General features: G+C 42.9%; 1 protein-coding gene across 6 annotated transcripts in view; it reads right to left on the reverse strand.

Annotated features, from left to right (window-relative positions):
• The window catches only part of Znf618 (zinc finger protein 618), a 174960-nt gene extending 150813 nt beyond the window's left edge, over nt 1–24147 (reverse strand). For all 6 annotated transcript variants that reach the window (XM_023723298.1, XM_004638477.3, XM_023723296.1 and 3 more), the window contains exon 1: nt 24096–24147. In XM_023723298.1, the coding sequence (XP_023579066.1) occupies nt 24096–24128 (33 nt within the window). In that variant the 5' untranslated portion in view covers nt 24129–24147. The remainder of the gene's footprint in view (nt 1–24095) is intronic.
• Between the last annotated feature and the right edge of the window lie 6 nt (nt 24148–24153).

Consider the following 24153-nt stretch of genomic DNA (forward strand, 5'->3'; position numbering starts at 1 on the left):
AGCGGTGGAACTGGGGAGGTAGAGCCATAGAGTGTTTGTCTAGCAAGCACAAGGCCCTGGATTCAAGTCCCGGTGCTGTCGATTTGAGTGGTGGTTTCCAAGGGTTGGGAGGAAGGTAGGAGGGGGTAGCTGAACACTCTAGTCTCAGTTTTGCAAGATGAAACCACTGGCAGCCCAGCCATGCAATGGTACCTACCACTACTGCACTGAACACTTAAAAGCCATCAAGATGGTAAACTTTGTGGTTGTACTTTATCACAATTAAGAATTAAAAGTTAGGCAAAAAAAAAAAAAAGAATCCTGAAATCAAAGAATACAAAGCTAAGCCACCTACACAAGCCACCTCCAAATACAAGCCACCTACCAAGGAATTTCTCCTAGACACCAGAGAGACACATCACAGCCACCTTCTAAGACAGTGACACTGTTGGTAAGATGAAAACTAAAAGCAGAGCCAGGGAAGGTGGCAGGACCCGCAGGACCCCATGGAGTAAGTAGCTCCAGAAAAATCCCCTGGCAGCCGATCCACATCCACCTGGGGCGCTCCAACCTACGTGTGGGGGCGGGGGGAGGAGACAACCCTGGGTAAAACCCTGGATGCCAGTGTGGAAGCCCCCCTGGGGATACCCACAGGCCAGGCCACCTCTTCAGCTTCAGGAAGCCAGGTCCCATCGCTTGATAAACTTAGCACACCCAGCCCTCCTCTTTCAACTCAAGATCGGAGGAGGAGCTCTTGACATCACTTTAGTGCACATACCGGCCCAAACATAACGTTCCTTACTTTGAATGAATAAAGGAAGCAAATAAGAGAGGGCAGAAGAAATAAAAAGGGATAACAAAGAAGGGAGCTATGCATTCCTGTCAACATGCGAAACACAGAGCCACGTGTGGTACCACATGCTTCTAAAGCCACCTACCCATGAGGCTGAGGCAGGACAGGAGGACTGCAAGTATAAGGCCAGCCTGAGGAATTTAGGGAGACCCTGGCCTTAAAGAGAACTTCAGTTGTAGATCAGTGCTCTTTGGGTATAATCTGAGATATTGGTTAGGCAGGAGAGAGGGAGAAAGAATCAGAGAAAGCATAGTTTTCCTGTAGGAAGCAGAATTATATCTTAGACAATCTCCTCTGCACAATAAAAATTAAAGACAAGAACAAAGTAAAGTAGAACAGAAAGCTCAAGAAATGACGAAGTTTAAGGAATCAAATAATGCCACTGCAGAGTGAAAGCCAGCATCAGAGGCAGTTAGACAGCTAGACAATCGGTAGAGAAAACTGGGGGAAAAAAGAAAACTGGGTGGGTGATGCAAAGGATAAGCTTGAGAAGCATTTATAAAATACAAAGGGGCAAAAACAGGAAAGCAAAATAAGAGATATCCTATGGAAACCAAATAGTACAGATAAATGGACACCTGCCACCCCAAAGAAGGAACCCCAGTGGACTAGATGGAACAAAAGTCTTCCTATTACTTGATGTGTTTTTTCTGGTCTCCGTGGTGGGTACAACTTTTGCTGCCAACCCTGCTGGGCATCCGTCTCTGTCTTCTTTAGCTTTCCCACACAGCCCACACCAGGGAACCTCTGGCCTTGGAGTGGTGCCTACTCTGACTGCTATTGTTCTGATGCCTCCAGCTTCCTGGACCGGGCAGGTCCTGGATCCTCCCGGTCTCCAGCACACTATGGAGTATCCCACGGCAGTTTCTGTGAGCCTACTGTAATGGCTGATACACTGAGGCAGCTTGAGGAGTCTAGAAGTAACGCGGCAGTTCTATGTCCTAGAGAACAGAGGACATGCCCTCCAGGATGCTGGTAATCCTATCAATTTGATCTTTTTTTCTTTTGTATTTTAGGGAAAGGTCTACAGGGTGTTCAGGGTCTCACAACTAGATCGGATTCGTAGTGATCCACCTGTTTACAGCCTCCCAAGAGCTGGGATTCCTGGCACTCGCCACAACGCCCAGATTAAATTGCCGTCTCAGTGTGCCCCGGGGGTGGGGCTGGCACAGCAGGCCTGGGGATTGAACCGCCGGCCCCTGCACCTGCTTGCAGGCGCCTTAATCCGCTGAGCTATTTGGCCGGCCCGCTATCAATCTGAGAAGGTTAAAAGTATAGCTAAGTGACTCAGGAAGGGTCAGGGTCCTCATTTTATAAACATCCTGAGCCTGAGTAAGAGGAGGCACAGAGACAGCGTGAGAGCTACACCCAACCAAAGGTAGGTAGCCTGCTCTTTCTTCTTTCCCTTTTTATTCCACCTCAGCTACAAGCTCATAAGACAACCATGGCGTCGCCACCCAATTTGCTAGGCTACATGCCAAACATGATGGAAGATACCCCAAGACACATCTGCAAATGTACTTTACTAGGCTGCTATGTGTTTCTTAATCCTGTCAAATTGACATCAGAATGAATGGTCACACCGTTTCATTCATTTTGCTGGAAATGGTAAGATATCATTTCTTTTTATGGCTGAATAATATTCCATTAGGACAAGTGATTTACTCTGCTAGGTCACACTATCTCCTTGGATAGTAAGAAAAGTTTTCTAAAAATTAAAAAAAGAAGTCTTCCTGTTAAAAAAGAAGGTGCATCCAATTAGTTTGCACTGAGCAAGTTCGTACCTCGCAAACTAAAGGACAACCAAACAGACTCAGCCTAGAATAGTCCTTGCATTTTTCAGGGAGAAAAAGAATGATACAGGCATTTAGGAAAGTGGGGGAGATACAGAAGCAATAGCATGTAGCATCTTGGTTTTCTTCTAGAAAAATCTAACAACATAAGATACAGAATATCTATAGAGTACTGAGGGATAAAAGCTACACTCACCCAACCTGCCACTCACGTGACAAGGCTCCAAAAATATCTTCTTTATACAAGAACTTAGTGGAAAAAAAATAAATGGAAGACAGAAGTAGCAGACCACACTAGTTATTATACTAAATAATAAGATGAGTAAGGTCCACACTAAGAAACTGATTCTCAGACTCTGGATTTTTAAATATAAAAAGATACATGTTATCCAAAATAAATAGAGCTATTTTTTAAAGGGCATACAAAGAGTATAAGTAAGATAAGTATGGAAAGCTACACTAGGTAAATTTTATCAGGGTAAAACACTAAGTACTTTATGAAAAGAAATCATTGGAATTAAAGGCAAATGCTAACCCATAACTATGCAAAATTACTGCCTCAAATTAAAACAAAATAAAACTGTCTACTCAAAAAGAACCACTAAACGCAAAACAGGAAGTGAATTATAAAAATTACAAAACCTAGAACTGAAAATAGAAAGTAAAAAAATGGGTCAAGCGAGGCTTATATTAACAGATGAAAAGTATAATTCGTAATAAAGTGTAGCACACAAGTGAATTTCTCGTAAATATCCAACCAATAAAATACATAAAGGAAAAAGGAAATATCCAACCAATAAAATACATAAAGGAAAAAAGAAGAAATAATATTGGAAGATATTAATGAATTCTCAATTTTTAAAGTAATAGAAAATTTAGGGGCCGGGGAGATGGCTCAGTGGAATAAGCACTTGCCCGGCAAGTGCAAGGGCCTGAGTTCAATCCCCGGTTCCACAAAAAAAAAAAAAAAAAGACAGAAAATTTTAATAATATAATTAGTTATACAGGGAATATGGAAACAGTAACAGGCAATGAGATGAGGTCTAGGTCTGCATAGCACACGATAAACCCTTTCAGTAGAAATTACTTCTTTTGCAAGGCAATGTAATGTTTCCACAAATCAACATTTGAAGAGGAATCCAAAAACCTCTAAGTCATGAAAAGCAAAACTATCACTTGCAACATTTTCTCACAATACAATAACCTAAAAATAATCACAGAAAAGAGAAATCACACAAAAACTTAAGGTATAGCTAAATTTATATTCAAATTATATTAGTCTATAAGCTAAAGAAAACACCAAAATTAAAACTATATTGTATTTAAGGGAGAAAATAATAAGCAAGACTTATGGGTCTGACCAAGCATGTACTCAGAGGACAATTCATTGAGAATTTTTATTACTAAACAGAAAAAAATAAAAGGCTAAGCACTGAAGAATTTGAAGATGGCTGATAGGTAGATTTATTTAATATACAAGTATAACAAGTTGGAAATATTTTAATCAGTCAGAATTGACAAGTACCTTTAAAAACTCAATCAGAGGGTACAAAATAGTAAAACAGCTCCATCTCTAGTCATTCGATCAAGAAAGAAAGAAAAACAATACGGCCACCAGAAAAATCAGATTAGGAAATAAAATCAGAGAGGACACGTCTAAAAACATTAGATTCTGCTCTGTGCAAAAACAGTGCGACTCCTGATACAATGAAGCAGTTTTCTAAGGAAATCTAAACTGCCACAGAAGAGCCAAGTCAATAAAGTTACTGAAGAATGGATTACAGTGGAAAATAATATCCCCCCAAATCTAAGCAGAGAGTTTTAGTTATTTTAAACTTTCAAAAGATAGATAATTCCTGTGTAACATAAATCATTCCAGGCAGAAACTACAAACAAGCATCTGGCGTGCACGCTTGGACTCTTATTTCCTATACTCTTACAAGACAATAAATTGTTTACACATGCAAGGCCTCAGAACCCTTCTCAACCCGGCCATCTCTGCAGCCACTACTAATAAGCACACAATCTGAAATATTTTTACTCTCTGTGTTCCAGATCATTGAAAATAATGGAAAACTTTCCAATTTATAACTCACTATATGTGCACAACCTCTATTAAAAAATGACAAAAACAGCACACTAAAAATAAAACTGCCGGGCAATCTCCCTAATGAATATAGACACAAAACACTGCAAAGTGGACCCAGGATATAGAAAAAGAATGGGTTCCTTTCAGGATAGTTTAATATTATGAAATCTATTAATATAATTCATCACATCAGCAGATCAAAGGATGAAAACCATATGGCCATCCGGGTACATAATGAAAAGACATTTGTTAAAAATTCATCATCCCCCCCACCACATAGCTTTATGGTGGGGGAGGGGAATGATTCACTCCCTTGTCATAGAAAAAAAAATAAATACAGAAAAGTAAAACTAACTCCTATATCTTACACCACTCTTCATCACTTAATTTTTAAGTACCTCCCAGCAACTCAGAAGGGTGTTTACTTAATGATAAAGAATGTATTTGTGAAGCCAAAATAAAACATCATCTATGATCATAAAGTACCAGAATTCTTCCCACTAAAGAAATAAGACAATACAAGAATACTTATTATCCCTCCTATTATTTAAATTATCCTAAAAAAAAAGTAAATTATACTTCAGGATCTAGCTGATGCATAATATAAAGGGGGAAAGAAGGAAAATGAACATTATTGGCGTATGATACTATTGCCTATCTGTAAATCACAAGAAACCACTAGAACTAAGAAAATAATATGTCATCCACAAAAAAAGAAACCACAAAAAGCCCAATAGCTTTCCAACGTACCCACATTGATCAGGCGGGGGGCCTGCCCCTTAGCTCAGTTCTTTAAGTGGCTGCTTCAACAAAGCAGTCAGGCTCAGGTTGCTGTGGTTCGATCCCCACAACACAAGACAGCCAGTCATGCCTTGAAGGCATTCGGCGCAAAAAAAAAAAAAAAAACACCACATTGATCAGGCGAAAGACACAATAAAGGAAATGATAAAAAAAAAATCAGCAAAAATATCAACTACCTTAGAATACACTCAAAAGTAAATATTTAAAACTTAGGTGAAAAGCTACAAAATGGGGGCTGGGGAGATGGCTCAGTAGGATAAGTGCTTGACTGGCAAACACAAGGATCTGAGTTCAATCCCCGGTTCTGCCAAAAAAAAAAAAAAAAGCTACAAAATGTTACTGAGTCATGAAAGGGGGCAAAAAGCAACAAGCAGAGACAGAGCTTGTCACTGGGGAATAATACCTGTAAAAATGTAATTAATATTAATACGTAATACCTCTAAGAATGCCCTTCCCTCCCTCTCTTTCTCCCTTCCTCCCTCCTATAAATTCAATATAATTATAATAGCAAATGCAAAGCCAGGCGCAAAGGCCTCTTCCTCCAAGAGGCTGTCTCGGATTCCCTTCACCACGATGTGCCTTTCCCTCCACCTCCTGGCAGCCAGTCCCAGCACACCGATTGTCCGACGAGGCATTACGGATGCCTGCGCAGATGTCCAGCTGATTCAGCACCCCGGCCCCCACTGGGTCATCATCCGCAGACAGCACAAATATGTGACAGTCAGGTGAGTGTACCTGGGCATAATTGTCACCCAAAGCTGAATTACCTGCACAAATGCACAGGCACCAGTTACCAGAATTCTGGCTAAAATAAAAGATTAAAAATAAGGAGCAGATAGTTCGGGGCACACTGCTTCCCTAAGCAGTGAGAGGCCCTAGATTCTTCTCCATCATGACAAAAAAGAAGAGTTTACTGAAAAATTACTATTTGTATAAATAGCTAATTCAAGGACAAACATGAAATTAATGGAGGCTGACTGGAGAAGTACGGAATTATCAAGTCTCTCCTTTTTTTGCACAGATTTCTTAAGTGCTCCTCCTTGAACACAAGCCCTTTCATGATAATCAATAAAACCATTTTTAAACAATTTACTTCATTTATTTTCCAAGTGAACAGAGCTTCCCAAAGCCTAGCACCAATAAATGTCAGAAAAGAGGCAGCAAACTGTCTGTGGAAGAGTATAACACTAATACCTAGCCTTAGCCCAGTCATCCTTCTTCGGGAATAGAGCTAAAAGAGATTAATTTTTAAATATCAAAATATTTTATATAGAGAAGATGTGATTTTATAAAAATGAAAACTCAGAACCTAAGTGTCCAACAATGCAGTATGTATGGGTTAAATAAACTATTTATTCCCTTGTGTATTGTATATTATATAGTCTCAAAAAATTACTGTGAAGGATGAGAAAGCAGCTAATCAGAAAAGATACGGAATAGCAAATGAAGAACCAAAACTCTAATATAGTATAATTTAAATAATAAAAATATGCTTATAAAATAATGAGAAGAAAATGCACCAAATTGTCCAAAATAAAGAAACTAAAATTTACTTAACCCAGTCATTTCCTTATTTTCTAATTTCTCTCTAATATTACTACACTAGCTATTTTAAAATTAACTTAGTAAAACAAATATTACCACTCACCACCTGCACTTGGGGAGGTATCCTGGGTAAGCCATGATTACTGTTTTCCATCCAGTTCAACAAGTAGGTATAACTGCACTCTAGATGCTGTGTGACACTTAGGGAAAGACATCTATGTCCCCAGAGGACAAAGCATTCTCATCCAGAGGTCATTGAGGCCAGTCTGAGTAACGAGACAAGTCACCCAGTGAAGGCAACCACTCCAGCTTAGTACCACAGGTAGCGACTAACATGCTAACTTTGAAATCTGCCCTTAAGATATGACTCTAGTGATGATGTTTATGTTAAAGCCATCAAATTAAGGCAGGGTAGGGTTGGCCAAATAGCTCAGTGGACTAAAGCACCTGCTTAGGTGGAGCGCAAGTACCGGGGTTCCATCCCCAGTGGGCCTTCCTGCCCCCACCCCCATGGCATGCAGACAGTGCACCTGCATCCCCAGCGCTTGGGAGGCTGAACACAGGAGGATCACCTTGAGTCGGATCTGTGTACTGAGACCCTGTACTGAGATACATAAAAAAAGACAGGGCAAAATCTGTACATCACAAGAACATAAGAGAGTACAAAAATAGACCTATGGGGGCAGGTGAGATGGCTCAGTGGTCTAAAGCACCTACTCAGAACAAGCTTAGCAAAGCACAAGGATCACGGTTCAATCCCCCAGCACCACATGCCAGCCAGCCCCCGCCCCCTGGTGGGCTGAGCTGGCCACACACAAATAAAAATAAAATAAAATAATTAATTAAAAAAAAATAGACCTAAGTATATGGATAGTCAATGTAGAAAAGGATGGTATTCCAAATCAGGGGGCAAAAGATCAATCATTCAATTATTGGTGTCACAGCAAGGAGTTCACCATGTAGGAAAAGGCAAAGACTGATCCTGTGCCCTTCCTTTAAACCAAATATATTCCAGACGAATAAGTCATTTAAATATAAGACTTAAAAATAAGAAAATCTATACAAGATAACACCAGAAATAAAGGTGAATATTTTTATAACTGCTGTCTGCTTCCAAACAGTTCATACTACAAACAAGTCCACCACGAAGCAAACCCTGTACTGCTAGGTCTTTGGGTGTAAGTTTTTCTTGTGTGTATGTTTCTAGAAAATAAAATGACTGGCTTGTTGGGTTATGAAATGGTTAACTTTACTTTTTACTATCTTCTCCATTTTAAGTGCACAGCCCAGCACCGCCAAGTACATACATGCTGCGGTGTCACTAATCGCTGGAACTTTCCCACCTTGCAAAACAAAGACTCAGAAGCCACCAGACAACGTCCCCTTCGCTGTCTCCCAGGCCCTGGCAAGCGCCACTCTAATCACTGGAGAAACACCAAGAGGCTTATAAAAAGGTACCGAGAGCTATTCAACTTCATCTTCTTACCCACCAAGCCAAAGATTTAAAGTATGAGGAACACCAGGCGATGGCAAGCTGTGTGAACCGAGTGCTCACAAACTGCCAGGAGAAATATGCTCCTACCTGCTTCCTAGGCAGGCATCTGGCAAGTTCTGTCCACATGCACAGTGAACGCGCTCTGCAGTCCACCAAGGAGCTTGCCAGAGAATGAGATTAATGAGATGACCATGTAAATAAGAAACATGATTGAAAAAAGATGTTTCTAATAGGATAGATTGCAATAATGAAAAATCAGAAATAACCGAAATCCAATAGGACACTGAACTGAGAAACAGACATATGGTGGAAATACACTGTAATCAGAAAAATGATTAGGAAGATCTGGATTCACTAATGATAAAAGATAACTTTGAGTTTAAAAAGAAGGCAAGCTACAGAATGGCATGTAGAATATAATCCCATCTGTGTAAAACTATAATTGTACATTCTTAACTATGTAAAAAAATAACTTGAATAATGGTCAGACAAATATGCACAGTGGTTATCTCAGGTGACTTTTTAAAAAGAACAATCTTTCTATTTTTCAGAACTACTTGAATGTTTTTATAATGAACATGTTATTTTTACAGCCAAGAAGACTATTTTCACTTGGGAGAAAACAGGAAGGTGGAAGCACATCTAGGAGAGATATTTTACACTCAGAAATCAGCCTAGGGACTGTCTTGTCTGTGGAGGCAGCCCGGGAGAGTGTAATCCAGAAGCCTTGAGTTCAAGTCCTGCCCCTGACATTAATTAGCTGAATGACCCCTTCGGCAAGGTATTTAGCTCTTTTGTGCCTTGGTTTCTTCCCTGAAAAATAGAGATGATAATACTGTAATTCTATGAAACTGTTTTGAGGGTAGAGAGACTAGCACTGAGTAATTCTCAATTAATACTAGTCTCATTCTCCACCCCAGCTCACGACTGGAAGCGCCTGGCTATATCTGGCATGTACGAGGTGCTCAGAGTGTGTTGACTAATTGAATGGGATGGGTGGATACATAGACAGATAAGCAGATCTCGGAAAGATGGAAGGACAGAATAGGCAGATGGGTGAGTCAGGAAGTAGACGGGTGAAGAGGTGAACACCTAGACAGATTAATGTCTACACAGGAATATGAGAGCTTGTATTTTTCCCAAGATATATATATATCTTACCCTACGTGCTCAATGCAACATTAACACTGCCCCTTAGACAGATGGAATTGAATTGGCCACTCTTCTGTAACCGCCAAGACTTTGGAGGCTAAGTCATAAGAGGTGATATGACATCCTGTCTGTCTGTCCGTCTCCCTCTTCCTCCCCCGTCTCCCCACTCCGCCCCTACACTTTCAGTATCAAGATGCTCTGTATGAACCCTCCGTGCCCGACACTTCCACATGAGGGGCAGTGGTGAGCAAGAGCCTCAACTGAGTCTTCAAAATTCTGACAGCAATGAAAGTGGAGAAGCCTGTAGGATGACCCCAACCCCCACCAGAATATGACCAGAACCACTGAGATCCTGAGACAGAGCCCCACCTACTGAGCTACTCCCAAGTCCCTAACTCGCAGAAACCACGAAAGACCCTCCAAGGATATTAGTGGTTTAAGTCACTTAAGTTTTAAGATCATCGGTTACAGAGCGATAAATACTCAAGAAAGATGAGGTGAATATTGAATATGCAGGTGGGAGGATGGACTGATGGACTAGATGAGATGTGCAGGTAGGGCCACGGAAATCAGCACCACCCTGCCGTGGACAGCCAGCCTTGTCCTGCGCACTTCTTTCTTTCTGTCCCAATGGCTTTCTGCTTATCTAGCCATTCCAACCCCATCTCATCTCAGCTGTTCACACTTCCAGCAGCCAACCCTCCAAGTTCTAATTCTCTGATTCACTGCCCGTCCTCCCTGGAACCAACAGGGCATGCTTTCAGGGCCTCTAAGCCCTTACTGCAGAATAAAGGAAACTGAGGCTCGAAGAGGGAGAAGATCTATGTAAGACAGGCTAGGAGGGTTCCTGGCAAGAAGCCCAGAGCTATTTCTCCCTCAGCAGCTTGTAGGCTCCAGATGCCTCCTGGGATGAGTCCTGACTCCACTTCTCACTGCCTGTTACAGTTCCATTAGGGCAGAGAGGAACACTGCTGGCCCTGGCTGGGACATGCCAGAGCTCTTGGCTACAAGTGTACCTTACATCTGTCTGGGCATAAATTTGCATTCTGAATCCAGGAGGCCCCCACTCCAAGTGTGTCAAATGTAATTAATTACAGCAAACCTTCTGCAACTGTTTTCAAACGTGGCATTAAAGACTTTGTGCACATGGAACACACAACCTACTGGTGTGCCGAGACACATAGAGCTGGGCACAAGAGCTGGGAGTACTGGGCCCAAGTTACAGTGAGTAAGGAGAGCAGATTCCCAAGACATCCGGGTTCAGAAGGACCCAGAAAGCCAAAGTGAGGGGTTACGGGCTTCAAGACCTGAGGACCCCAGGTCAAGTTCCGCCCTAGTGGTCACTTCACATCCTTCAGCTATCACTGCGCCTTCCCTGCTGTGTAACACAACAAGATGTCGGTCCTCAAAGAGCCATGCTGGAGCCAGCAAGATAGCTCAGCAGACTACAGCTCCTACTTAGGCAAGTGCAGGGACCGAGGTTCAATCCCTAGTACTGTTGCAGGCAGCCGAGTTAGATAAAAATATTATAGGCAGTCAGACAGGGCCAGGCCCTCAAAGGAGACAGCACAGATGAGATGCCTTACAACTGTGGGAGGGGGAGATGCTCCTACTGTGAACCAGACCTAAAGACCTAAAGGCCAAACAAATGTTAAACGAGTAGCACCTGGGATTGATAGTCTTTTTTTGGCGGAACCAGGGATTGAACTCAGATCCTTGTGTTTGCCAGTCAAGCGCTTATCCTACTGAGCCATCTCCCCAGCCCCTGGGATTGATATTCTAAATAGGTATCAATCACCTGGAAAGACCCAAGTGAGTCACTAGCCCAACCCCCAACAGAAAGAGACCCTATCCCGCATTCCAACCCCCAACAGAAAAAGACCCTGTCCCATATGTAATCCCATTGGTTGACCATAGTTTTGTCCCACCTCCTGCCCACCTAAACGAGTTCCCATTCTCTCTACCTTAGCCTCATATAGTTTTACACTATAAAAGTCCCTGGAAGAGACAGCTTTCCGGGGGAACTACCGGCTCAGGCCCCGCTCCTGTCCCTCTCTTGGACAGGAGCTTTCTTTCTCTCAATAAATATATTCTGGGGGCCGGGGAGATGGCTCAGTGGAATAAGTGCTTGCCTGGCAAACACAAGGACCTGAGTTCAATCCCCGGTTCTGAAAGAAAGAAAGAAAGAAAGAAAGAAAGAAAGAAAGAAAGAAAGAAAGAAAGAAAGAAAGAAACTAATTCTGCTCATAACCTCCGTTTGTTCCTAAAATTCATTCTTCGGTTTTAGAGAACACAAACTCGTGCAGGTTAGGTCAGGAGATTGTTTTTCTCTATGTCATTTGGAGGTTCCCTGTATGGTTTAGAGGTCACCCACGCGAGACCAGTTTTACTTCCCTGTATCAGTACCACATGCTGCACCAGCCCCACCCCCTAGGTACACTGAGCCAGCCACAGAGTCAGGGAATAATGGCTTACACCTGTAATCCCAGCACTGGGGAGGTTGAAAACAGGAGGATCACTGAGTCGGAGCTGCAAAGTGAGACCCTGTAACAACCAAATACATTTCTTAAAAAGCCGTGCTAAGGCTGGACTACAGCATCCACCTGAATTTGAATCCAACTGCCATTTAAACAGCTATGTAGCCTCGGATAGTTTCTTTCTCCTGTGAATCTTAACTCCTATGCATTTTAAAAAACATCCGAAAAGAAAGCAGGATGACTGTACCAAATAAACGATGTTAAACACTTAGCCCAGTGCTTGGCATATACTAAGTAAGCATCTGGTAAATGGTAAATGATTATACTTTAAGGTAGAAAAATTTCACTTTGCAAAAATAAAGTAAGAGAAACAGGAATGCTAACCTTCAGACTTTGATGGAGCTTCTGATTTAAAGGACAAAAATGTATAGGGCTATAAAATGAAAATGATTATAACTCAACCTCTTTTCAGAGCCACTCCAAGAGGGAATGCCTGGCTGGGAAGGTGGAGATTTGCCGTCCTGGGGGGGGGGGGCGCAGGTGAGAGAGGGGCATCACCTGGCCAAGTCTCTGAGCCAGTTGGGAGAAAGGATACTCAGGATCTAAAAGTCTTTCAGGACAGGGGCAAACATGACTCAGCAAGGGCTAACTTCCATCCCCCTCCCCCATGCCACAATCCCACACCCCTGATGCGACCTGACCAGGGTCTCTATACCCAGCCCTGAACAGCTCTGATTCAAACAGACCTCAGTTCAAACCCAAAGACCAAACAGGCTTTGGAAGCTTTTGGCAGGCAGAAAAATTATCAGAAGTTATCTTTCAGATTTGTTTCTGCCCATCTTGTTGGACTTAACTTTCTTTGCAAGTAGTTAACTAATGCTTAACAGAATGCATAAACGAAGTGGGACCCTAACCCCGGCCCCCGCGGGTGTCTCAGACATTTCCACTGCCCTTCTGTGTTCACCACCAGTTACGCTGATGCCTACACCACTGCATCTCCTTATCAGTCTCAGCCTTATGCCAAGCTGTGAGTTCTGCCCTGTGTCCAGGAGCTCGCTGAAGCCAGCCACGCCCCCTCCCTGGGGTGTGCTTCCTTAACTATAGAGGGAACAGGTGGGCTTAGATCAGCACCAGCAACAGAAATATAGTAGGAGCCACACAGGGTTAATCTCAAAGTTCCTAGGGGCTACATTACTTAACAAAACAAAAATGTGAAAATGAACTTTAACAATATATCTTATTTAGCCTACTCTATAAAAGTTTATCATTTCAATATCAGCGCTTAAAAATGACAGCTGATCGCTGTGACAGTCTTTTTTTCCTACATCTTTATAATGTGAGGTGGGCGGAGGAGCCACACTTCACCTTCTCTGCAGCCACGCACGTGCACCTCCTGATTCCCCCGACGCTCTGGCTCTGGACACAGTGGCTTAGATAAATTCCGTGAGCCTCCGGCTCTGGACTCTCGGGTAGAAAGAAGATCAGCCTCAGAACCAATTCCACCCAAGGCAGAAGCACTCAGGGGAACCTGCACTTCCCAGCGGCCTCATTTCAGGTCAGTTTCAGTTGGATTTCAGATCAGTTTCACTTTCTGTTTTTCCAGCCTACATTATAACACCCACAGACATACCATTAAACTCTTGATAGTTATTTTTCCCAGGTGATGAATTTTTTTTTTAATCCCTAGACATTAAAGAAACGTCTTCATTGGTTCTCTCTGGGCATTCCAGCTGTCCACTAACCCCTTAGCTCACAACACTCGGAGCCCAAAATAAGTCAAAACACTCATTCTATTTGCAAATTTCACCTGATCACAAATTTCCACCTTACTCCACCCCCAATTTTCCAAAATCAACTGCTGAGGGAATCTGTGCTTCAGGTCTCCAAGCCACGGCTAGCTCCTCAGGCATGCTGTCTTGGACAACACATCCAACCCAGCTGCTAAAAGTCTGACTTTGAACTTTAGCATCGAAATGCAAGCTGGGGGGTGCAGTGCTCACTCCCACCCCTGGGGGGGATAATAAGCTTTCTCTAGGCCCCCACCCATGGCCAGGACTGGCCCCCTAGCCTCAAAAACTGGCCCTTAACCTGTGGCTTCCTTCACTAGAAATGGGGTTTCCCTTTGCATTCTCTGGCAAATTTGAGCATCACCTGATTCCATTTATTCTCTTAGCTTACCCGAAGTTCCATTCTGCTTTGTCAGCCAAAATATTTATATCACTTTTCTGTCGACTCAATACCATGCTCACCTCTGCCTCCCTCCTTGCCTTCTTTAAGAAAAGAAAGGAGTCGTTGCCAACATGTTTCTCAAGTTCTTCACTGTCTGTGAAGCACCTTCAAGTGCACCGACTCAGGGGACGCTTGCAGGAGGCCTAGCGGGTGTTAGAATGGACCGCTCTCCCACTCAGACAGACATATGGGTGTCAGGGGTCCCAATCCCCAGTGCCTCCACAAAAGGACCCATGACTGAAGAGGACAAGGGCTGGAGACAAGAAAACAGGGCAACAGAGACCCTAAGGGAAGACCCCAGGATTCTAAACTTTTTGAGACAGGCTGGCAAAAAGATAAATAAAATACAAGAAAAGACTAATGAATCTCATGGGTAGAAGTCTGCGACTGTCAGTTTACATAATTTATGCAAAATTTACCCAAAGTGGCACTTAATCAGTGATCACTATTGATTATAAAATTCGACACATAGAAAAAACTGACACAATATACAAGGTTCTGGAGCCTTCTCCAACATGCCATCCTGCTTCGCTCCTGTTAAGGATTCTTACCATCTCACTTCCCAGATACAGAAACTAAGATGCATACTTCACAAGGCAGAAGTAGCAGACATGCCACGAACCCAAGTCACAGCCTCAGGAACTCCAGGGCCTGCCTTGCCCTTCTCTGCTGGATCATCTGCACCGCACACCAAGGGAGGCACATCCCTCTAGCCAGCCACCTCGTTCCCACTCCCAGCATCTCCCCTTTGAAGCTTGATCACTCCTCCATCAGCCATAGAAGCAGGTCAGCCAGCCCCCGCTTTGATGGAGGCCCCAAGGGTATCTAATTATAACAAGGAAGGGAGGAGCCAGGATTCTCTCCCTATTTCTCAAGCCCAAATTAACTTTAATTCCTTTTGACACTGTGTATGTGCTTATAAGAGGAAAAGAACTGGCTGACGGGTCAGAAAATCTGAAGCTTTTATCCCAATTCCACCTGTTTGGTAAGGTTCTGTGTAAATCACTCCATCGTCCTTCCCAGGCCTCAGTTTCACAGTGTGTTGGGGCTTGGGGTGGGGCTACAGGACCCATTAGATGAGGAGAACAAACTGACTTCACATCTCATGCTAACCTCAACAGAATGGTAGCGTCATACCTAGAAGCATTCGGAGGCCCTGGCCAGATTCAATGGAAAAGAAGGCCGTGATTGATTAGTGATGTCTGCCACAGGCTTCTGAACCAGAAAGTGCAGCGTGTATGCTACATATTTACTCACCTTGCACTAGATGATAGACAACACGCTGCAAATGGGAAGGATCCTGCCAGTTACCAAGCTTTTTTTCTCATGCATCTCACAACCCCGTCATCACCACCACCATCATCATGATAATAGTAATGCTATTATCATCACGTTAGTGATAAGGAAAATGGGGGACAGGGAAATTAAGTTCTTCAGCAAATACCACGAATGATTAAGTGGCCGGGCAAGAACGGAGCCAATGCTTGTCCCTTCCACTTCATCCTTGTTCACACTGGCTTCAGAAATGTAAAACATATTCTGCCACCGGGAGAGCTCATCCAGTTATACAGAACGGACCGCTCATGTTCAGGATTTCCCCTCTCACTGATTACACTTCTTTGAGTAGACGATCATAGCAAAATGATGACACCCACCCAAACAGATGGCAGGAGTGGTGTTCTGAGCAGGAGGTCCTGACGCAACTGCTCTCGCACGAGGCCCGACCCTCACTGCACAGGTGGGGAAGCCATACCCAGACTTCATGAGGTAAAAACATTTGGAACTCCCTAAGGTCACAGTGCACCCACTTGGAGCAGGATCCCCTACTTCCTCAACTCCATGATGCCTTAGACTGTGAGATGAACTGCAGACTTTCTAAGAGCTTTTAAGGGAAATGCTGCAAAAAGAATGCATCTACCAAAAAACTAAATAAATAAATAAATTAAATAAATAAATAAAAATAAATAAAAAATAAAAAAGAATGCATCTACCATAACAGAGCAGGCATTCTCACTTGTAGCAAGGCGAAAATGCGGGCAAGCGGACGTGACAGATTCTTGCTCTACATTTAACTGGGATTCCATGCCCACCCTGAAATGGGCCAGAAAGTGTTCAAAACGATGGCCTTTCATACGAAAGGAAAAAAATTAAGCGGATACAATAAAGATGTTTTCTGTTTTTTTCTACAAAGTCGCCTTGAATCTCTGGGATCTGGTTAAACATCGAATCACACACTTTGCTCCTTCAAGTTTAAGGGGGCCAGCATTCTGCAAATAGCTCTTGGCATACAGTTCTGACACAGAGCAAGGAAGAGCATCTCTTCACACACACATGGCTGGGCACTCCCAACCCACTGGAATGAGCCCCCTAACTGGCGGCCCCAGCAGAATCTTCTGCTCATTTTAAATATTATATATAAACTAGGTGAGGAAGGCAAAGGTACAAGTGGCTAAAAAAACTTTTTAAGAAATCTCCAAAGAACATGTACAGTGAAAAGACAGTTTTCCCTTAGGATCCTTTTTGGACTTATTACTCCAAGGAAACCAGAGGCTCCAGCTCAAGCTAGAAAGAAAACGTTGCTTATGGTTCCCTAAGAAGACACTGACTTTGACCAAATGGCCAAATTCAAATTGGCCATCTACTCTTCACTGGATGCAGATCTGACTGAGCTATTTCCAAAAATCAAATTAAGTCATCAAATATTTATTGAGCTGCTGCTCTGAGCCAGACCTTAAAATGAATAACCCATGATCTCTACCCTCAAGGAAGTCACCAGTTGTCTGGAGAAACAGAAATGCAAACAACCAGATCACATCTTCTTGTCCACAGGGCTTGAGCAGGGGGCACGGGATTGACTCTTCCAGGGGGTTTCATTTCCCATGGAGCAGAGATGAAGAAGGGCAAGGGCATTCTAGGCAGAAGCCCAAAGGAATTAAGATTTATCTCTTTTAAAGACGAGGCCACAGGCTTGAAAACAAATACAGAAATATTTGAAGCTAGAACAGTGATGGTAAACCTTTCAGATCTTTCAACGATGCAAACAGCCTGCTCCAACACACACATCACAGGTTCACTGCCAGTGAGCTAAAGCATCCTTGAAATGAACGTACTAAGAACAACTCTGACACCAAAGTCTCCTCTCCACCTGTTTGAAAGAAAAAAAAAGTATACATATTCTGTCACTGCTAACTCTGACCACTGAAGATAAGCTACCAAGTGTCCAGGACTCCCCAGAGTAGTGCTGCTGTGACTGTTTCCCCAGCTGGAGAATCCCAGGCCACTGGGTCAAGAATCAATGCACAAGTGTTGACCACCTCCTAGGGAGCCGAGCCCGGGTGGGTGTGTTCACACACACACACACACACACACACACACACAGAGCTTCATTTAATCGTAAATCACCTTCAAGGTCACAGTCCTTACTCTCCTCACCCCCAATTTCCAGATGCAGAAGTTGTGGTTCCAAAACCAGAAGTGACTTTCCCAAAGTAACACCAAGCTAATCATGCCGCGAGGGAATGGATTGCAAGCTCTGGTCTGGCTGACCTCAAAGACAGCTGTCCATCTCGCCAACCAGAGTGAATGTCAGACAATGTTCATGTGTCTGAGCTACGCCCATCTGGAGGGATTTCCGGGTGGTCCACGTCCTTGGTGAGGAAGCCATTTCTTTGATAGGCCATCTTTTCCCCTTAAGCTCTTCCCTTCCCTTGGACTCTGATCTTGGCCACCTGCTGTCCTTTTGTAGCTTTATCCCTATTTCAGGCGACATCTCCAATGAGTGACCTGTCTGGTACTTAACTTAAGCAGCACAGGTGTTGTGCCACGCTGTCCTGGAATTTCTAGCCACCACTTGTCATTTTCAACTACAGCACTCTGGCCTAACCACTCTGAGACAAATGAAGTGGAGGTGTGGACCACTTTGACCAGGAGAGGTGAGAAGGATGGGCGCCACTGACCCTAATGCCAAGATGCGCCCTGCCAATGAAACCAAGAGGGCTGCAAGGTGTTACGAGACTTCCGAGCCCAAGCAGAGCATGACCCTGGCCCTGCACCCTCCAATATGATAAGCAGGAGGCTCTCACGTGGCTACCGAAACACGGCTGTCAGAACTGAGCTGCACCAAAAGAGCAAAAAGCACCCTGGACTTCAGAAACTTAATTACTCTACCCAAAAAGGAGTGTAAAATATCACATAAATAATCTTTTTTTTTTTTTTTTTGGTAGAACCAGGGATTGAACTCAGGCCCTTGCGCTTGCCAGGCAAGTGCTTATTCCACTGAGCCATCTCCCCGGCCCCCAATAATCTTTTATTTTTTTTTAATATTTATTTATTTATTTGTTTATTTAGTGTGTGTGTGGCCAGCTCAGCCCACCAGGGGGCGGGCCTGGCTGGCATGTGGTGCTGGGGATTGAACCGTGCTCCCTGTGTTTTGCTTAGCTTAGCTTGTTCTAAGTAGGTGCTTTAGTCCACTGAGCCATCTCACCAGCCCCCCCAATAATCTTTTATATTGGGCTTCATTTGCCTTACATGGACAAGACCTTGGGTTCAATCCCCAGCACCACCAGCACTACTACTACTACTACTACTACTAATAATAATAATAATAACAATATTTTATACTGATGACATGTTGAAATGATATACTGTGCAAATATTGGGTTAAACCAACTCTTTTACTATAATCAACATCACCTGTTTCTCTTTACTTTTTTATACACTACTAGAAAATTTTAAATTATATGCATGGCTCGAATCTGTGGTTTGAATTATATTTCTATTGGACCACATTGGTGTAACATGCTTAGAGATGGGGAGCTCTAAGACAGTGATCCTGTTGGAGGGAAGTTCATTCACGCAAAATAAAGGCTCACACAGAGGCTGATCCAAACCAAAAACACAGTGTTAGCGCGGAGTAGCTCCAGGAAAAAAACCTGTCCAGCAACTTCAAGAAAAAGTGAGGAAGGAATTGAAGCAGCTGTGACAGCTGTCCTCACCAAGGCAGAGATGCTACGCTACCTTCGATCACCCCGCCAGTGAGGGGGCCAAGCAAAGATGGTACCTAGCATCTAGCACCTTCCACTCCAGCGCCCTACCAGGTCACCAGCTTGTGCCTGAGCGCACACAAGCCGCAGGACTCCACAGGCAGCCCTTGAAGCGGCTGCAGTGAGGGCTGGTGCGGGACACCCACTCCACACAGGTCGCTGGAAGTCCACTAAGTCATGAATCAGATGATAAGGAAAACAGAAGCAATCAAGCACAGCGGCTTCGTGGCACGTCACAGTGGTTCATCTAGTCCAACACCTTTCAAACTGACTTTGATCCACAGGAGTAAATATATTTCACACTATAAATCTACATCCGCAAATGATGTTTCATGAAATAAGTCCCTCTTTGTTTTTTAAAGCTGAATGTGTGAATCCACAAGGTGATTCCACAACGCACCAGTAGGCGGTGATTTGAGGTCTATCCTGAGTACGGGGTACAGGAGAGCCTCACACGGATGATCAGATCCCTACACCTCTTTCTCCAGAACGGGGAAACGGTCCAGACACGGGCTCAGAACCGTCCTCAGCACAGTGATCCAAGCAGCTGTAACCAGTCCTTTGGCATGAGGACTGTAGACAAGACCTATTTATCAATACTCCTGCTCTAACCCAAAGCAGTCATTTTGGAAACACACACACACCAAAAAACGTTTCTTGCGGCTCTCAAGGGACAAGTGATCTGCCCACGGTCACACAGCAAAACCTTTGGAGGGCCAAGGCCCGAGTGCACACGAAGCCAATTCAAATCATCAAATCACCGCAGAGGGGACACCACTGCCGAGAAGCATCATAAGAACAGGAGAGGCTGAAATTTCCATACAACCGTGAAAAGTCAGCTCACGTAGTCTTGAAGTTCTTGTCACCCACCAATGTGAGGTTGTCAGGGTTCTGGGGCCGGCGGAAGCAGTATGCTCAGAGCAAGAAACTGTCTCTGATATTGGAGGAGTTTTAAATTATTTCTCAAATGAAACAGCCATTGATTACCTTCTAGGCTCAGGGAGAGGTGAGCACTACCCACACTGGACACCTTGTCGCGCTCCTTCTACAAAATCAAGAACCCCTGTTAAAGTTCACCTCTGTGCCGGGCTCAAGGTATATGCCAACCCTCTTCCCCAGCTTGATCCAAAGTCAAGCTATAAAGCAGGCATTTGAAATTTCAAACCTTATTAAAGAAGGAAAAGAAAAAACTCCTTAGGCAAAAAAGCAAAACATTAAGTAATAAGAGTCTCCACTGTGAAACTGAGCTTAAATGATCTTTCACCAAAATAACTCAGACCATCATCAAATTACCACTCCTTAAGTCCAATTTACCAGATCTTTTGCCCCATAATATAACAGAGTGTGATGAACAGACACAGACTCATAAAAATTAGTTCTTATATCCATTTCTGGTCATAATTCTATCTAAAAGAAGCCTGAGACACACAGTCCAGGTCAGATCTCAATCCAGAGGCACCAATAGAAACAAAAGGGAACTAGCCCCGCCCCCAACAGGACCATCATGCATTTCTACTTCCTTTATAACAAGCATGACCAGAATAACCAATTTTGTGGAAGGAAAAAAAAAGAAAAAAAGTCTATACAAGCAGAAATAATTTTCAATCTCTAGCCATGGGTTGCTTTTAAGCCATAAACAATAGAATAAAATTTGAGCAAAATAAAATGAAGAAATCTGAATTGTGTGTCAAGAGATTCCAGGCCACATAAAGGGATGAGCTGCAGTATTTCTATTCCTTGTACCTTAAATAATCTGTTAGCTACAATTCTGACTTTTCTCAGATGTCCCTACCCCTATCCCACCATCCTCAGCCCAGTCTTCTTCCATCACGGCTAAACTTGGGCCTACTATCTCATGAGGCCTCCAGAGCCGCTTGGAAATTATAAATTCCTTGACCGTCCTAGGTATCAGCCTAAATAATTCAAAGGAAAAAAATTTTAATTATGCTACTTAAAAAGAAAAATAAGCTCATTCCAAGTATGTCAGAATGTGGCCAGTCAGCCCTGAAGGATTTCATTACTATGAAGAAAAAAAAAAAAAAAAAAAAATCCTCCCAAATGCAATGGCGATGATGGGGAATGTCAATCCCATGCCACTGTCAAATATATTTTACAGAATTAGTATCTCCTCAGAAATTCGATTTCCATAAAACAGGGTGGGAGGCCATGGACTGGGGCCACAAATTCTACCAAGACCAGCTAAGGGGCTGGTCACAGGAGTCCAGATTCCCTCTTCTTGCCCTGTGACCCACCATGAGCTCTCTACTGAAAGCCCCACACAGTCTCTCTCTGCAAATGCTACCAATATAGGTATCCTTTTGGATAGGAAAATCAGAACTTTCTAAGAAGCTTTTTTTTTTAATACTCAAATCCCAAGCAAATTCACTCCAGATTTTAACATAGCATAAATTACTCTTCCTCTTTGGGTAGGGATCTTTTTTCCATCTGTCACAATTCAATTCAGTCAATATTTGTCTTTGGAAAAAAATTTTTTTTCTTTTTTGTTTCACCTTCATTTGATTCATTTTAAGACCAAAAATGCCATATTAAATACTGTTTGTACAGGTGCTTCCATATTTTAAAGACAAGTACCTTTGGGTTTGGCTTTTGTTTGCATTGATTTTTTTTTCTTAAAAAAAATAATTTTTGCTGCTAGAATCAGCTGAGCTGGTAGTTTATCTCATTTTTCCAACAAAGTGTTCTACTAGGTAAGATGGCTAAGAAACAGAATTTTTGTCTCTTCCTTCTCTCTTTCTTCTTTTCTTAAATTGGGAAAAATTAAGAGTGCTTGTTTTTTTTTTTTCTTTTTCATTCCTTTTTTTCTTTTTTCTTTTCTTTTCTTTTTTTTTGTGACAAATCCCCCAAAATGATCAAAGCTAATGGATTTTTTTTCTCCATCTGAAAGTAATCAAATTTTTTAAAAACTAAAAAATGTTAATAAACTACCAATCCCATATCAGAATCAAAAAGGCCTGAAACCAATCTGGATTTAAAAAATGATAATAATAATACATTTTTCAAATTGGAAGCATGAACAAGATAGAGAAGGAAAATTTCCTTCCCTTACCAAGGACCCCTCAATCCCGGTCCTCATCAGTCGACTCTGTTGCATGTCCTAAGACATGAGGCTCTGTGATTCCACCGTCAGTTTTTTCATAATAATGTTAATTATGCATATCTTATTTTAATGGCGGTCTCTCCTACAAATCTGAGCCACTCAATTTGTATAATATATGAATTTACATTTTTTTCCACTGAATATTGCTCAAAAAAGGTTCCTGACATTTTCTGGATAAAACAACAGCAGCAAAGAAATGCCTAGATCCTTCAGGAAGCAAAATCAGAAAACAGTCTTAATTATTCCATCAAAACAAACAAACAAACAAAAAAAGCCACACACACAAACCCCAACAAATCCAGAAAAAAGAAACACAGGATTTCACTCCAACTTTTCCCAGCTTCTGTTTCTTCTTTAGAATGTTAGGATTTTAATGCAGTTAAATGTAAATGAAAAATTAAAAAAAAAAAAAAAACACTACAATTTTTGGGTGTGTCCAAAGCCAACATTTAAGGTCTATTTTCTTTTTTAAATCCTTCTTTCTTGGAAATAGAGTAACTTTAAATACTGAAAAAAGGTAAAATTAGCCATTTTTGCCCGATGAGCTAAACAAGTTCCAAATTACAATGAAGTGCAATTTCTAATTGCTTCATAAAGCCAAATCTTCCAGTTTTCCCTAAACTCAACAATTTCCGTCCTTTCCTCATTCAAATTAGTTTTTTTCTCAAACTAAAACGAGTTGGGTGGTTACACTGACTTTGCTTTTAGGAGGCTTTTTGCTTTTTCCCCTCTTAGAACTGAATTCATTCAAATTTCATCTTAATTTTTATTTACATACTATGGATTTGGCTTCAGAAATAAAAATTTTCTCCATGCTTCTGCAAAGATCAAAGTGAAAATTTTCATTTCCAAAAAGAAAATAAAAAAGAATCCTTTTCCCTTCTACTGCCTTATGGAGTAAACTTTTGAAAAAATAAGAAATAAAAATATTTCTTTTCAATTTTAATTTCTTTTTTATTTACAAAATAGTATCCTCTAGGTGGCGTCGTTTTAATGGGAAAAAACTACCGTTTGAAGAAAAATTAGAAAAAAAAAAATTGAGAAAGGGAAATATGGCCTAAAAAAAAGATTGTTGCAAAGATGGGGGGCCTGGAAGGAACGCTCTCCCGAGAGGGGGTCACCGGGGCCTGCGATCACGGAGAGGGTCAGGGGGAAATTGCAAATTTAGGGAGGAGGGGGCAGAGCTGGACGGGGTTGCATTTTTGCAAAATGTGAATTGTCCAAACTGAAATGGCTGCTCTGTTCTCTCGCCGCTTTGTTTTCTGGGCTCCGGTCCGAGCCTGGGGCTGGAGGGGGCGCCGGGTGGGGACCCCCGGAGAGGCACCCCTCGTCGCCCCAGCCCTCCCCACATCCCGCAACGCCCGGGGGGGCTCTCCGGACCCCAGCCCTCCGGTCTGCGCCCACAAAAGCCCGCAAACGCGCCCGGGCACTTTGCATCCTGCAAAGCCGGCGCTGAAGTGGCGCAGCCCGGGGCCGGCCCCCGGGGTCCCCCGCGCGGTGCTGCCCCCGGCCCCCGTCGTACCTGCGGAGCCGCCGCGCCGCCCGGCTGGTTCATGGGTCCGTGCGGGAGGAGGCGGCCC

This window comes from Octodon degus, unplaced genomic scaffold (genome assembly GCF_000260255.1).
Source record: "Octodon degus isolate 3935 unplaced genomic scaffold, OctDeg1.0 scaffold00098, whole genome shotgun sequence".
NCBI classification, from domain to species: domain Eukaryota; kingdom Metazoa; phylum Chordata; class Mammalia; order Rodentia; family Octodontidae; genus Octodon; species Octodon degus.